At 30.5% G+C, this 16,814-nt stretch overlaps 8 protein-coding genes across 8 annotated transcripts; 2 read left to right on the top strand and 6 right to left on the bottom strand. All coding sequences in view use genetic code 12, as the record gives it.

Moving 5' to 3' along the window:
* Positions 1-426: 426 nt before the first annotated feature.
* RJT21DRAFT_122946 (uncharacterized protein) lies at positions 427-2,064 on the bottom strand. The gene has a single exon (XM_064882557.1). It carries the CDS (start codon positions 2,049-2,051, stop codon positions 483-485), a length of 1,569 nt encoding a protein of 522 aa, XP_064736404.1. The 5' UTR covers positions 2,052-2,064; the 3' UTR covers positions 427-482.
* A 131-nt stretch (positions 2,065-2,195) lies between these two features.
* On the bottom strand, positions 2,196-4,125 carry DAL4 (allantoin permease). The gene has a single exon (XM_064882556.1). It carries the CDS (start codon positions 4,070-4,072, stop codon positions 2,279-2,281), a length of 1,794 nt encoding a protein of 597 aa, XP_064736403.1. The 5' UTR covers positions 4,073-4,125; the 3' UTR covers positions 2,196-2,278.
* A 1,562-nt stretch (positions 4,126-5,687) lies between these two features.
* RJT21DRAFT_54304 (uncharacterized protein) lies at positions 5,688-9,075 on the top strand. Its single transcript, XM_064885003.1, has one exon. The coding sequence runs from the start codon at positions 5,933-5,935 to the stop codon at positions 9,056-9,058; it is 3,126 nt and encodes a 1,041-aa protein (XP_064736402.1). The 5' UTR covers positions 5,688-5,932; the 3' UTR covers positions 9,059-9,075.
* Positions 8,991-9,743, bottom strand: RJT21DRAFT_54307 (uncharacterized protein). Its single transcript, XM_064885004.1, has one exon. The coding sequence runs from the start codon at positions 9,699-9,701 to the stop codon at positions 9,093-9,095; it is 609 nt and encodes a 202-aa protein (XP_064736401.1). The 5' UTR covers positions 9,702-9,743; the 3' UTR covers positions 8,991-9,092.
* A 68-nt stretch (positions 9,744-9,811) lies between these two features.
* SEC13 (GTPase-activating protein) lies at positions 9,812-10,991 on the top strand. The gene has a single exon (XM_064882555.1). It carries the CDS (start codon positions 9,923-9,925, stop codon positions 10,826-10,828), a length of 906 nt encoding a protein of 301 aa, XP_064736400.1. The 5' UTR covers positions 9,812-9,922; the 3' UTR covers positions 10,829-10,991.
* Positions 10,840-12,013, bottom strand: PNP1 (purine-nucleoside phosphorylase). The gene has a single exon (XM_064882554.1). The coding sequence runs from the start codon at positions 11,865-11,867 to the stop codon at positions 10,950-10,952; it is 918 nt and encodes a 305-aa protein (XP_064736399.1). The 5' UTR covers positions 11,868-12,013; the 3' UTR covers positions 10,840-10,949.
* RJT21DRAFT_122940 (uncharacterized protein) lies at positions 11,998-13,502 on the bottom strand. Its single transcript, XM_064882553.1, has one exon. The coding sequence runs from the start codon at positions 13,421-13,423 to the stop codon at positions 12,032-12,034; it is 1,392 nt and encodes a 463-aa protein (XP_064736398.1). The 5' UTR covers positions 13,424-13,502; the 3' UTR covers positions 11,998-12,031.
* CTN3 (carnitine O-acetyltransferase) lies at positions 13,503-16,313 on the bottom strand. Its single transcript, XM_064882552.1, has one exon. The coding sequence runs from the start codon at positions 16,250-16,252 to the stop codon at positions 13,658-13,660; it is 2,595 nt and encodes an 864-aa protein (XP_064736397.1). The 5' UTR covers positions 16,253-16,313; the 3' UTR covers positions 13,503-13,657.
* Between the last annotated feature and the right edge of the window lie 501 nt (positions 16,314-16,814).

Raw genomic sequence — 16,814 nt, 5'->3', positions numbered from 1 at the left:
ATTAGCCAAGATTCTTTGTTTTCTCAGTTTTGTACTCTAAGTGAAATCATTTATATTGTAATGTAATTATCAAAATGTCAGGGACTGTTAGGCATAATCCTGTAATATTTCATAGGGTTCTATAGAACAATATGTTTTGCTTACCTTATTTTTAAGAATTTAACCTAAACCGGAAGTGATTGTGAGAATTTTTCACTATCGTTGATCTATTATAATTTACGGAATGCGCCTCATATCTATAATTCAGCTACATCTCTCCTTGCAACTTGACTTAGTATTTGAGTCAGTGCAACAAACCAATCTTCAGTTTATACCCCATCATACTGATGTGCAACACTACTTTTCGTGATATACACGTCAAAACTAGTTTACGAATAAAACTTTGTTTGCTTGCAGTTAAGGCTGCAAATCAGGCAGTAAAGAAGAAAATAATGTTTATTTAAATAAATACTCTAATAAATAATTATGAACTGAAAATTTGTCTAACGCCCATAAACTTCAGAACTTGACTTCTCTTTGCCTTCAACAATATCATATATCAATTGATTGGTATCAAATGGATTGTCAATGTATAAGTTATGACCACCTTCCGCAATCTTATGGAATGACACATTGATATCATTTCCATTATCCTTGGACGTTTGTTCGATCAACTTCTTCAATTCTTGACCTGCTTCGCTATTCATAAAATCATATTGACCATAAACAAGTGTAACATTGAAAGGTAAGCTTTTACCATCCTTCACTAAATAATTCTCAAATTTATCATATAATGGGTATTTGCTAACAGTTGCTGGAGTCAATAAGTGTTTAATATATATATCACTATTGGATCCACGAATAATAGCATTGTACAAGTATTCCACAATCAAGAAACACTCTTTTCTGGAACCATATGGTAGATCATTATTAGACTGAAATACTTTTTCTGGTCCCCCAAATTTTAAGATTAATTTATTGATCTTGAATAATTTTCCTAACCACATTTTGAAATATATTTGTGCACCAAATGGTCCAAACCATTTCAATAATCTTGGCAAGAATGGTAATTTGTAATACCATTCTGTCACATGCTTCTTAGATAATATAGGCAATCTAGTTAAGAAGTTATATGATATTGGATTGATAGTTGGTTTAAAAACTTGTATTTGTTTGCTATCATCAAACAAATTATTGGTAACAGCATGAACATGTCTTTCCACTCCAACCGGAGATAATAAAATCAAATTCTTTAGTTTAGATGGATATACCAATGAATAAGATCCGGACCAATATCCACCATATGAATGACCAACAAGGTAATCTATTTGATCAATTTCACTGGCATTTCTCCATTTATCAATAGCCGAAGTATAGAAATCTTCTAAATCTTTCAAAACGGGCTTGAACTTGTTTTGATATTCTCGAAATTCAGGGACATTGACCTCATATTTATCGACCAATTTATAATATTTATTGTATAGTTTCTCATCCCTACCGGGAGTTATTTTTACTTCTGGACATTTAGGAATGATCCAATGATTTATACTTCTACTAGTTTCATCGGGTATTTTTGGATTAGAGGATAATCCAAACGTAATGTTGTCTAAGAAATGAACGCTATAATTGAAATTCTTATCTTTCCCTTCAAATTTATTAATGACTTGAAAGTTTCTTGCAAAACATCCTAAAGAAGCCCCATAACCGTGAATGAATACAATATGCTTAGTAGGATATTTTTCATTATTAATAATTCGGAAATTAACTTCATTGATAACGGTGTTTTCATTATCTATCGTAATCTGTTTCTTTTCTATAATCACATTTGCATTAGAAGAATCTCGTGAATTAATCATTAAATCAACTAATTCATTCTGAACTTCTTGTAGTCTCTGTGGTTTTAATGATCTCTTCCAAATTTTCCAACCTTGCTTGATTGAGATGGATGTGATTAATTTATGCTGAGCTTTGTATGTAGAAGGTAATTGAAATTGTAAAAGTAATGAAGATGTAGTAAATGTTCGTTTGGTCTTGAGTATACTACTCACTATGTTAATCCTAGCTACTATCATATCATATTGTTGCTATCAATTGCAATATTGCTGTCAAAATACTTTGGCACATTTTTTTTAGATTTTCAATGCGATTGGATATTTCGGAGATTACACAGCTGCAAAAAAAGAGGTACTTACGAGTGTCTTATAACATAACTAGACCAATACATATAATAAAGCAAAAACAACACTAATAAACATAAGAAATAAACATTATATAAAAATAACTAATCTAAAAAAGTAATTCAATCTTTCTTTTCTTCGTAACCACTAGAATAATTTTGGTATTCCAGTGCAGGTGATACACCATCAACGACAAGACCCTGCAATTCTTCTTCAAAATTGTCAACATCTTGCCATTCTTCAAACCAACCCTTTTCAAACGGTTTAAGCTGCGGAATTCCAGTTTCAACAGGACTCAAATAATTCAAAAACGAGTAAACTAACCAAGCTGCTATGAATCCCATAAAGAAGTTTAATCTATAAACTTCAGTTGCTCCAATAGGCACGTCATGAGTTCCGGTAGCACCAACGAAACCAACAATATTAGGTAATATACCAGCAATGTAAGCAACATAAGCTCTCCAGTTAACACCCAATTTATTATATCTGTAGATTGAATCGAGCGATTTTTCTTCAGGTCTGAAAAGAGAATACATGTGAGTTAATTTAAGATGACCTCTTCTAATATAGAAGTAATCACAAGCAAGTACTCCAGCAATTGAAGAAAGGAACACTGAATAAGCGGATAAATAAGTAGTGAATTTAGATGACGAAGATGTTAATTTCCATGGGTTAATACACAAGGCTAAAGCAGCACAAATGTAAGAACCTCTTCTTATATTTAAGAAACGAGGTAATAATGCTGACACATCAGTTCCAAAGGATAAAGAATTAGCAGATATGTTAGTACCAAGTTGAGCAATGGCAAAGGCAAACCCGATAAGGAACACACCCGCTCTATTACCAGAAGTATAATTATCCAAAAATCTACCAAGAACATCTAATGGTGACCAATATGCTTCATCGTACATTACTTGAGCAGCAGATGTAACCAAAATACCAATTAATGAAGTTAATGAAAAACAGAAAGGAATAGAAAGTGTATATACCAAATATTTCATACCAAATGAATGAGTATTTGAGAAACGGGCATAATCTGGAGCATTAACAATTAAAGTTGCAAAATTGGCTAAAGCGTTCATAGTCGATTCAACAAAAGCCCAAGCTAAAGCACTACCTTGAACAGTAGCTGGTTGGTGAAATACTGGTCCAACATTACCAGCTTTCTTCAAGGTCCAAATAAGGAATCCAATACCAGCAATTGGAGTAATATAAGCTTTGACAGTAAATAAATGTCTAATTTTATGAGGCGGGAACCAAAGGAATGGTAAAGAAAATAACCAGAATAAAAACAAACTTAAAAATCCGAAAGTGGTAATATCAGGATCAGAAATATGATTTGGCATTGTTTTATCTAAATTTTGGCCAAAGATACTTCTCAACATAACAGAGATACAAGGTGCAGCAACTGATGTCTGAACACCATACCAAACAGCTGACATAAAGACACGATTAATAACGGGCCAAAGTGAACCAAAAATACCAAAGGATGATCTAGAAACAATTGGAAATGAAATGTGATACATAATGGCAACTCTAGCACCAATACTAACAAAAATACCACATAATGCATAACCTAACCAAACTGATAACCAAGTCTGCCACCAGTTCATACCACCTTGCTGAATACCAGTTGCAGCAATTTGCCAAGTGTTAATATTAAAAGAATCAGCTACCCAAAAGAAAACATAATTATACCAAGACCATTGTCTTCTCTCTGTTTCAACAGGTCTTAAATCATAATTATACAAAAACATTTGTGAGGCAGTTAAACCCTTTGGTTCATCAATTTCAATAGCCTTAATGAATCGGGACCATAATGAAGTTGGCTTTTCATCTTCAATAGAACTTGAAGAATCTTCATTTATTTCTTGTTCTAAATAAACATCTGGATGCTTCCCTACAGATTCACTCATTATAAAATAGTTATACTAAACCAGTAGAGACAACAGTTATTGAATATTCTATCTGTATTTATAAGATAAGCAAGAAAGAGACATTACAATCTACAAAATTCGTGGACATCAAGGTTATTTATAAGTCATCTTGATATATTTCATCATTATGTACCAAATGCCCTGCTATTGTCTTTTTAATTACACTAAAGAGAAATAAGGTGTAGAATTTATTGATCTTGCAGCAATCAATAAAGGGTTATGAGGATTTTCTCAGGTTAATTACCTGATTCGTAACAAAAAGAAAAGATAAGGAAGCGAAGCTTATATAATCTGCGAGAGTCAAAAATTTAATTTAAATTAATCAACTTGCATTTGAGCTTGGAGGCCAAGATATGATATTGATATTGATATTGATATGATACGATAATACGAAGACAATAGCTTTTCAATCTAACAACTCAAACTCCCATCCCCTAATGATTATTTTTAATATCCCCTTTTTATTAATGTAGTGATGATCTAAATCTTCGATAATAGATGGTGCAAAATATTATTAAGCTATATCGCGAGGTAATTAATATGGGGATTAAATTATTGCATAGTCAACGAAAATAATATTTTGAATATTCTGTTGCAAACTCTGCAGAGGTTTGAAGCAGAAGAATTGTAGAAGTAGAGCAGTAGAACGCAGTAAACTTGCCGCACTTCATCATTTACATCACAAGCCCTAGACCAAATGAAATAATTCGAGAAGCCCGAGTCGTAATTACATGTGTATTTAGAATCAGACAGTGCTTAGTACAAATTTCTGCGAGAGTCAAGGCACGGTTAATAATAGATTACGGCTTTGTTCCCCGGATCCTATTTTCACAGGTTTGTGAAATTTTGTTGTTCTTCTTATCTTCAGTACATTTTTTTACATTACAAACCTGCTATAAATGGATGATAGGAATTTAGGGCCGGAATACGCTAATTTTGTGCTAATTTTATTATACCGTTGCGGTTAAATATTTCCCTGGTCCATATTTTTATACATTGATAAAGCCGTAGGAAATTACATGTACGTTATTGGTAAATTGCGCTAATGACATATGATAATTTGTATACGAAACAAATTTGTCAAGGCGCTTGTGCTGCGTTTAATTAGGGCCGGGGGGGTCATCAACGGCCCCATCTGTCTACGTTTCTAACAATAACTATTTTGACTCCTCTGATGAATTAGATATTTATTGATATCTTTCGTTATCTTCATCTTGACGTGATGTCGATAACGAGATAGACACATCAGAGAAGGTTAATTTATAAACTATAAATGTCTAATCTATCAAATATATATTAAGATTTTTCTTATTAACCATATTCCCGTCTCTTCTCCCCCCAATTCCAATGTATTTGAATTGATATATTAAATCAATAGAGTGTATTGCACACACATACCCCCTATTTTATTTCTTCAAATTGTCAATGGGATAATTTGAATTCCCTCTTAGTGTCTTGTCTACAGTCGAGTTCGCTCTTGGTGACTCAAGTATAGACTGAAAATATTTTAGGAACAAAGTCGCACGGCCCTGCATCCAGGTGACGTTTTTTTCCTCTCGTCTTTTCTTAAATAGGAAAGGCTATGTAACGGGCAGTGGTTGACCTGCTTACATATTTGAAACTTTCTATTCAAACGATCACTGGTTACTGATCACCAACAACTGGTCACATAGTCTGTGACATATTGAGTTGATTACTATACATATTAAAGTAGTAAATTAAAATTCGAATTATATCCTTTTATCTTACTACTATATTTAACTTTTTCCTAGCCGATCCTCGTGGAAAGGTATTCCAATTGGCATGCATATATCAATAATTACATAATTTGCATTCGAAATGACAGCTTATCTACCATATCTGTTAACTCCTAATCCACATCTATTAACACCTGCTGCATCTAATTCAAATGCTTCACGAAGATCAAGTACCATATCATCAACTTCAACTAAAAAAACTACTGCTTTACCTTCTAGAATAACAAAACCTCAAGAATTTATAACTTATATATTACCTGATATTAAAGCTGTTGAATATTTTCGAAAAGATTTTGTACTTTCAGGTGAATTTCATATTATTGAAGAAACTAAAGTTGGAGGATTTGATCTTTATTTAGTTGAACAATGGGTAAATGATAGAAAAATAGGTACAATAGTTTCAAGTTTTACAGGTAATCTTGATTCAAAAATTCCAGTAATACGATTTACTATATTAAAGAAGCAATCGAAATTTTATCCTATTAGATTTCAAGAATATCTTAATGAATTAATGCTTAATCATTCTAAAATAAAACGAATGGATGATAATGGTAGTAGTATAAATATTCCTGATACATCAACATTAACTTCAAGTATATCTGATTTCCCAGTAAATGAAGTTTCATTTGTTACAGATATAAGTTTATTACCATCACATCTTAATTTAATACCTTTACCACTGGGATTTACTCAAAGTATGTTTGATGATTTTAGTATAAATTCAAATTTAAAGAAATTACGTTGTACAGGTAGATCACTTTCTTTAATGACATCAAAAATTTCTGATGCAAATGATGATAAATTTAGACATATGTATAAAATATTTAATGGTAATATCCCTATTAAATTTGCTATTAGAGAATTTATTAATGTTATTCAAATTTGTCTTTTTTATTATGATTTATTAGATGCAAAATATTGTGATGGTTTATTATGTAATAGAACAGAAGAAGCCATTAAAAATTGGTGGAATGTGGTTGGTTTACCACATTTTAATACTAAACCTAATTTTTCTAAAAGAGGAATATTACCTTCAGCTACTGCTGCTGCTATATTAAGTTTAACTTTAAGTGTTAAACTTCGATTACAATTAGTTGGAGGATGTGATGTACCAAAGGATTTATTTGATTTTGAAAATTTTATGTTATCTATTGGTCAATTTCAAAGACAATATCGTTTAGATAAAAAGAGAAAATTAGATCCTGAAACATTACATCGAATCTTTTCAGTTACAACTTCTAAATATAATATTGAAAAGAATAGAAATCATTATTTTGAAGATGATGATGATGAAGAAGATGGTTATGAAGATAATTCTTTAACTACAACTATATCAGGAACTCCAATTAATCCAAATTATAGTATAGCTGCCACCCCAAATTCTCTATCACTTATGTCACCTACTCCTCAACATCGAAAGAATAAATCTCATTATGGTATGGAATTGAAAAAATTAACTAATGTTGTAAAGAATACAGTTCAAGATAGAATAATTGCTGCTGGTGGTAGAGATATGGATGAATCAGGTAATATAAGAACCAGAAAATTAGCAGAAATTAGTCCTTCAGAAGTTGAAACTCTTGATTTGAATGAATTAGTTAATAATTATATTTCAGGTAAAACTTTAATTAGATTATTTCATGGTTATGGTAGTACAACAACAAATGGTTTAAGTACCCAATCAGTTGCTACATCTCATAGTCATGATTCAAGTAGTTCGGGTGAAAGTGGAGTCATTCATCGTCATCCTCATTCACATTCACATGCTCATTCTCATCATCATCATCATCATCATAAAAGTCATTTAGCTGATGATCCAAATAATAAGAAGTATGAATTTATTAGTCTTCGAGATAAAGTAATGAATCTTCATTCTGGTGATGGTGGTCCACCACCTTCAACCGCTTCAATGACCGATATTTCATTATATTCTCGAGGATTAAATCGGATGAGAATGGGATTACAAAATACAAAGGGCATTTTATTACCTTATAATAAAAAGGATCATTTCCAAACTTATAATTATTTAGATACTAGTAAAAAGAATAATGGTACTATTGATAGTTTAAATTTTAATAATGGATCAAATTCAATTGTGGATACATTATTACAAATTCCTAATGATACAGCTTCGAGTTTTGATATGTCTAGTAGTATACAAACTAATGGAGATTTATCAAAGGATAATTTTTGTATTGAAGAAAAGAAATCTATTCATAAAGATGAAAAAGTTGAAAAATGTCGTCGAGTATTAATGAGAAGAAGTTCATTCCCATTAGATGATAGTGATATGAGAGATATTCGAAAACTTCAATATATTAAGAAAGCTACTGAATATGATCCTGTTATAGTTGAAACATGTTATAATCGTCAAAGAAGTTCAAGTGTTTCTGCTATTGATAATGAACCAATGGATTATAATTTAGCAAGTATTTATTCATTTTGTTATCGATATATGGGAAATCTTAATAATTTAATTAAATATAATAGTCTTCAAAAATCATATTGGGAAGATACTTTAACCAATGGATTTTATTCAAAGGAATCAATCGATAGAGGATATAATTTATTAAATTTAGAATTAATTAAATTAAATAATATGCAAAGTCAAATGAATAATAGTAAAACCAAAATTATTGATGAAGATTTGGTAGGTCATTTACGTTATAGTGTTAAAGATTTAACTAGTTCAATTGATAGATTAACTTATGAAACTCGAATTGTTGTTAAAAGAATTAATGAATTAGAAGAAAATTGTTCATTATTTGAAATTAAACTTAATGAAGAATGTAAAACTAAATTAACTAATATGATTGAAAATGTTATTCATCTGAATAGATTTAAATTAGCTTTTCCTAATATAGAAGAAAGGAAAGATATTATTAAAAAATTAGGTGGAGATATTGAATTAACTGATAATAATGTTAGTGATTTACCATTACATCAAAAATTATTTAGAATCTTAATTATCTTTATATTTGATTTATTAACTTATATCTCCCAAATCTTTCATTTTGATAGAGGTAAGATGAATCTTAATAGAATTAGACAACAATGGGTTAAATTAGATCCTAATAGAGATATTATTAAACAAGCTTATAATTTTATAGGTAGAGAACCATCAAGAGATAGTGTTGCTTCGATAGATACTAAACGGTCTGGACTGTCTATATCTTCTACTGATAGTATTGATCCCTTAATAGGTTAGAATTATATATATATATATATATACCGTAACGTCATTATATATCATCGTATATTTTATTTATGGATTCAACCAATAGATCAAGTTTATGTTGATACTCCGGTGAATGTAATATTGTATCGTTTTCACTATTATGACTTATCAATGTAGTTAGTATTTCTCTTATCTTATGAACACCTCGATGTAAATCAAACAATCGTGAATCTAACAGATCAATAGTAGGCTGAAGCATTTGTTCAGAATAATGATCAAATCGTTGATTTACATACTGTACATCTTCTTGATGAATAGCATCTCGAGATTCAAGGTATTCCTTAACATTAGCAACGAGATCTTCATTCTGTATAACGACTTCCTTTAATTTATCTTCAAAGTACTCTTGTTTCTGTAGTTCCAATACCAAATTGATTCGATCCGTTTCTAGTTTCAGAATTATATAATCTTCCTCTTCTTCTAAAGTTATTTGTTGATTCTCAGATTCATGAGTGGTGGATTGACTCTGACTCAATTGTTCATACTCTTGTGGTGTTACGAGTCCTTTGGTTATTGACTCTAATTTCTGGATATTCTCAGTAGAGTCGGACAATTCCTGTGTCAAAGACCTCACTAAGCTCGAAATGGCCAGCACTTCATCGATACCTTCCATAAGTGGATTATTAATATGAGTAATCTTGTAGAAGAGTTAACTATGGTGCGCTTAAGTATGGTGCACTTAAGTATGGTCTGCATAACTATGGTGCGCTTAACTATGGGGAAACAGCCGGGTAAATCTTTTGTCCACACACCATTTTTCAATGTTTGGAACACCGAATCAAGTACTACTAACTCTATATAATATCACCTTTACTTACACTACACAACCCCAAAATGGTAACAATTGGTAATGCTCATGATGATATAATTCATGACGCTGTATTGGATTATTATGGTAAAAGATTGGCTACTAGTTCATCAGATAAAACCATAAAGATCTTTGAAATTGAAGGAACTGAAAATTATAAGTTACTTACAACTTTACAAGGTCATGAAGGTCCAGTATGGCAAGTTTCATGGGCTCATCCTAAATTTGGATCTATTTTAGCATCATGTTCTTATGATGGTAAAGCTCTTATTTGGAAAGAACAACCAGAAACTCAACAATGGTCAATAATTGCTGAACATAATGTTCATCAAGCAAGTGTAAATTCTGTATCTTGGGCTCCTCATGAATTAGGTGCAGTTTTATTATGTACATCATCAGATGGTAAAGTTTCTGTAGTTGATTTTAATGATGATGGTACAACATCTCATGTTATATTTGATGCTCATGCTATAGGAGTTAATTCTGCATCTTGGGCTCCAATAACTAGTACATCTTCAAATACTAAAGATTTAAATACTTTAAAACAACAACGTAAATTTGTAACTTGTGGTTCTGATAATTTAGCTAAAATTTGGAAATATGATCCAATTAATAATACTTATATTGAAGAATCAAGATTAGAAGGTCATACTGATTGGGTTCGTGATGTTGCTTGGTCTCCATCAATTTTAATTCGTTCATATATTGCAACTGCATCTCAAGATCGTACTGTATTAATTTGGACTCAAGATAAAAGTGGTCAATGGAAGAAACAACTTTTAACTGAAGAAAAATTCCCTGATGTATGTTGGAGATGTTCTTGGTCATTATCAGGAAATATATTGGCAGTATCTGGTGGTGATAATAAAGTAAGCTTATGGAAAGAAAATTTACAAGGAAAATGGGAATCTGCTGGTGAAGTAGATCAATAAATTTGATTTATGTAACGTTAATTTATCTGTAAACTAATCTAAAGTAATCTAATAAAGAATAAAATGAATAAAATAAAATAAAATATAATATAATAAAGTATAATTAATTAATTAAATAATCTTACAATTCATTGACTGTAGCTTGAATGATTTTTTGAACGTCTTTGGAAGCTTCGTCAGCTGCTTGTAATACTTCATCATGACTAGCCATTCCTTCATCTAAAGGTTTAGGATTTTCAGCAAATGCACTAGGTGGTTTATCACCAACTCCAGCATTAGTAATTAAAGAAATTGCTAATACTTTTAAACCTGAATGACGAGCAACTATAACTTCAGGAACAGTTGACATTCCTACCGCATCACCTCCTAAATTTCTAATCATACGAACTTCTGCTCTACTTTCAAATGTTGGACCAGCCGCAAAGAAATATGTACCTTCATGAATATTACGAGTTATTCCAAGTTTATTTCTTGCAGTTGTTAAAAATAATTTTCTTAATTCAAAATCATAAGCATCTGAAAGAGGTTGAAATCTGGGACCAAATTCTTCTAAATTTGGACCTCTTAATGGATGATAACCTGCTAAACCAGGAAAATTAATATGATCACTTATAAGCATTAAATCTCCTGGTTTAAAAGTAGGATCAATTCCTCCTGCTGCATTTGTAACAATAACAGTTGAAACATTTAATTTCTTAGCTAATCGAATTGGGAAAGTAGTTTCTTGAAATGAATAACCTTCATAAAAATGTAAACGTCCAACCATACACATTACTGGAACTTGATTAGTTCCAATATGTCCAAATATAAGTTTACCTGCATGACCAGGTACAGTTGAAAGTTTAAATCCAGGAATCTTTTCATAACTAATTTCTGCTTGATTATTAAGTATATTAGCAATTCCTCCTAATCCTGATCCACATATAATTAATACTCGAGGTTTACTAAGTTGAGAATGATGAGATAAAAATGTACTAATAGTAAAATTAGCTCGATCTAAGAGATTGAGGTACTCGGAATTTGAAATAGTCTCTCCCATTTTGTTTGGTATTAAAAGCTAGTTATCTGTTAGTAGCTAAGCTACTTCCCCATTATTTTTCATAAGGTCCGTCGCATCGGCTTTTGCCGTACAGTACTATAATTATATCTTATATACAAGATTGTTATTATTATATTATATTATATTATATAAATGTATATGCTCTAAGACCACCAATCCGGTATATATGCCTTTACTACTACAACTTTTACACCATCTAAACTAGGTAATTCTATTTTGAAAAGATTAGTCTTTTCAAGATCAGATAAATTAATTAAAGCAAACCCCACATTATCTTTAATCGATAATAACTTCCCACTAGAACTTTTCCTTTTACGAGGAGTAGAATTGGATTTACCAAATGGTGAATGTCCTCCTGAAGTAGATGATTCATCTACTGTGGCTTGTTGATCTTCTAATGGAGTTATATCTACTTTAGTTAATCCACATTGACGTAATTCTTTAATATAATCAATTACTGGATCTTGAGGTATAACTTCAATCATTTCTGATTCATATAATTGCTCTACACTTTCATGATTGGGAGTAGTGAATTGAATTGGAACTACTCTCTTTCTAATAACCCCATTATTATATGTTCTTATAGTTAATTCTTGACCTACATAACATCCTTTATCCAAGGATAACCCATTAGTGAAATCAAGATTAATTTCAAATGGTAATAAAGATACATCTGATGGAGTATCTTGAGTTTCAAATAATCCATTCGAATATCTTCTTCTCACAACATCTTCTTCTGGAATTGAATTTACTGTATACTTATTACTAAAGCTTGAAGAGAATATTTCATCTAACGGTATGGAATCTTCTAATGAAGATTTTTCATTCAATACTATTGGTTTATCTGTTATAAATTTAATCCCAAAATTTGGTATACGATTATCAATAGAAAAGCCAATAATTCTATTTGCAATACTTTTATTGAATATTATATCACTCATTATAAAGGAGTTTGCATTTTTCATTGCATTTTGAGGATCAGATGTTTGAAAATAAGTATTTTGAATCACATCTAAAAGAGCATCGAATTCAAAACTATCATGATAATAATAGTATGAATGTAAAGACTCATTTTCCCGTATTTTAACTTTTGCACTTAATTTATGTAACTTTAATAAATCAACAATCTCACTAACTGATGAACTATTGGTTTCTACTAAATATTTCGGTTTCTTTAGTTCATCAGTTCTTGATTCATCAACATTATGGAATGGATATGAATATATAAAACAATCACTTATAACTCTCCCCTTTGAATTAAGAAACATGGAATTTATTCCATCTCTTCGAATATGTATATTATTATCAGGATCAAATATATCCTCATGCATTAAACCCCAATTTGTTTCGGGATTAATTATTTGTGAAAGTTCAGCATGTCTATTTTCATTTTCACTAATAGTATGTTGCTTCTTTTTCACTACATTAGGTAAAAATCTCGAGGTGACTAACCCATTTAGGAATTTAGATGCATCTCTACCGGATACAGTAATAATACTCTTGGATAATGAACTTATACCACTTATCGGTAACATTGTGTGGTATAGTTAGTAGTACTGCTATTACAAATAGAACTAGTCCGGAGCCGAAAAATTTCCTAATATAAAATTTTGGGCTGATGCACACACCGAAATTTGCAACCTTTACATTTTTTTAATACAATTGAATAAATAAATAATTAAAAGTGGACATAACCTAATAAATAATATATATACATATATAAATAAATATATAAATGTAAAAGAAGTAATATATAGAAATATCAAATATCACGTGAATCGAGAAACATCAAGTTGTCTACCAACATTGGCCTTTCTGGCTTGATCAATTCCATCAAAAGTTGCATCAATATTAAAATCATCTTGTTCGATATTATCATCATCTTTGTCACTATCAACAACAATAGAAGGTAATGTATCATCACTTTTAGATAACTTATCTCTAATTCTTTCTGTAAGACTTTGCTTTTCTTTAATATCAGTAGCAGCTGCCAATACTGATAACTTTTGTAAGTTAGTATGTGAATGATGTCTAGAAGTCAAGGTAGATCCAACATTACTATGACTATTCATAAACGATTCATTTCTAGATAATTCATCTGATCTAGTATCTAAATCACCATAGTCAAAATATCCATAACCACCCAATAATTCAAAATCTTCATTACCATCACTTTCTGATGATTCCTTTTTCATATCTTCACTATCTATCTTGACACTCTCATAAGGGATTGGTTCATAATCCTTATCAATTGTCAACTCTATTGGGTGTCGTTTGGATGGCAAATCAAGCTCAATATGCTTTAATTCACGTTCAATTCTCAACTTTTGTAATTCCAACTTTCTCGATTCTGAGTCATTGATACTTAATAAAATGTTTGAACGATGCTTAAGCATATTCTTCAAATCATTGATTACACGATGAAGAGTATCTAAAAACCGTTCTGTTTGTCTAAACTTAGAACAAATGGTGATTATAACTCTATCTGAGTGGATAATATATCCAACACCGAATCCTCTATCACTTGCTGGTGGGATACCAAATAACAGTAATGCAGGATTCCCACAATTGGAAATTAATAATTCAGGAACAATTATCTTTTCAATGACATTATTATTTAATAAAGGAATTTCAACATTATTGGAACTAAAATCTGGTAAAGGTTCCAAGTGTTTGTTAAGTTTATTCAAATATTCTACTGCCAGTGGTCTCTTTATAACTTGTACAAGTGACATGAAATGTCTTTCAAATCCTTTACCAACCATAGCATCATGATATTGTTTTGTATGTGCATCACAACATTTCTTAAATTGTTCCCATTTATCCAGAGGACTAGCATTGGAAATAAATAACTTGACTAAATTTGAAATTGATTCATTTTGAATAGGAATTAATTCAGTTCTTGAATCTCTAAATTTTCTAGTAGTGATGGGTTCTAAAGTATTAACCATTTTCCCATACAATGAGTAATTAGCAATTTGGAAAGCTATCTGTAATATGGAATCAATAGACATTTGAAATTTCTTAACAAGATGAGCATCCAATTTAATATTTAAAGTCTTATATTCATGTTGATTAATTAAATCAGCCAATCTAGTTTCAGATAAATGAATTAAATTTAACAAATATGGAGTCTTTTCAAATATTAATCTTTTAACTTCGGGTTTAGAGATTTTACCATCTGCTGAAACAAATTTAACTCTCCTATCAAACAAAGTATATTCTTGAGCATTTATATTTTTGGCCAATTTTAAAACTGAATCAGTATAAATATCAGAAATAAATCTAAGAATTGCAGTACTATCCATAGAAAATGATTCCCAAACAATTCCGGCTACTGAATTCTTTGTGACAATTAATTGAAGTTTATCATACCATCTTGAAGTACATGAACCAATTTGTACGTTACTACTAGATAAAACTGAAGTCCCATGAGAAATAACTTGAGTTTTCTCTTGATCGGTTACAGGTGAATTTATTGTGTCTAATACCACTACAAATAAGGCATTATCAACTAACTCCATATTTTCAGGATTGAATTTGGATAATTCAGCCCTAGCTTTCCTCCAATATTTCAAAGTCTGAGTAGTTACTGCACCAATCGAGTTATTGACAGATTCAATTTGATCAACATTACTCAGAGAATCAATTATACTTTGTAATATTTTTGATAATTCATTATCATTAAACCAAATTTGATGTTTTGAATCAGTTTCTTCATATTCTTCTTGTGAAAAAGGAGTTATGACTTCTAATGAATGAAATTGATTATTACAAATAATTACAATATGTCTTGAATCATTAATATCTTTATACTTTTTCAGTCCGACATTATGATGATTTAAATCTCTTGCAAAAGTAGGAACTCTTGTAGTACCAAATAATTTTCTATAACAAGACATAGACAATGGAGTATTATTGTTTGGGGTTACATCAGGTTTCAAAGTTTCATTACGAAGACTAATAATAAATTTAAGTGATGAATTAATTAAATTAGCAGTTCTTTCAGCTTGATTAGGAGGACTTAAAGTTTTTGCATAAGGATCTTCTTCAAGAATTAAATAGGGATTTCTGGGTAAAATATCACCTCTTAATTCACCATAAATAGCAGGAGCAGTTTCATCATTAACAGTTGATAAATAACAATGTTGAGTTGGATCTTCAGATGCAGCCACTAAATGAGATTGAATAAGATTAATAGTTTCATTAGTAAGGAATTCAGATGATTCTGACATTAAATCAAGAAATTCTTCTTGACTTAATAAGGGCTTAAGTGCACTCAATAATTGCTGAACAGTTGAAGCCAATGCAGGTACTGGTAAACGAGGTAATGCCTCCTCATTTTCAAAAGAACTATAACTCATTTTTTGCTTAAGTTGTTAATATGAAGAGATATCAAAACTAAAAAGAGATAATAATATAAAGCTGAATCGACACTTTATATAAATTGATTTAATTTTATAAAATGTGGGGTCGTACTTGTCCCGCAAAATTGTTGGCACCGAAAAAACTCCGAGTTTCTGGAATTTTAAATCACCTTATTTTAAAAAGTCTACTATTTATCTCCACTGTTATAGGCGGACTTATAAGATCTTCAGAATAGCAATTGTGTTTTGCAGTTTGTTTGTTTTGATATTTTTAAGACCCAGCCTTCTATATTAACATCGTGTATCAAATTTAAGCTTTAATTAATATTATTATATTGCTACTTCTGTAAACTTAAACATGAATATATATATATACATCTAAGAATAAAATCACCTCCGATATCATTTTAGAACCAATATCATATATTTAAGGCAGGGTTTATCACATCTAATCTATAACTTTCCAATACCAAATATTTTATGTATTAATTAACCATTTTGAGCTATCACTTTTATAGATTTTTTTAACATTGGCATATTTCTCTTTCCAAAGGGTTTG

The sequence above is a fragment of the Scheffersomyces amazonensis genome, assembly GCF_036850825.1.
Source record: "Scheffersomyces amazonensis strain UFMG-HMD-26.3 chromosome Unknown RJT21scaffold_7, whole genome shotgun sequence".
Taxonomy (NCBI): domain Eukaryota; kingdom Fungi; phylum Ascomycota; class Pichiomycetes; order Serinales; family Debaryomycetaceae; genus Scheffersomyces; species Scheffersomyces amazonensis.
The sequence above is the reverse complement of the archived record's forward strand: the minus strand, read 5'-3'. Positions and strand labels throughout refer to the sequence as shown.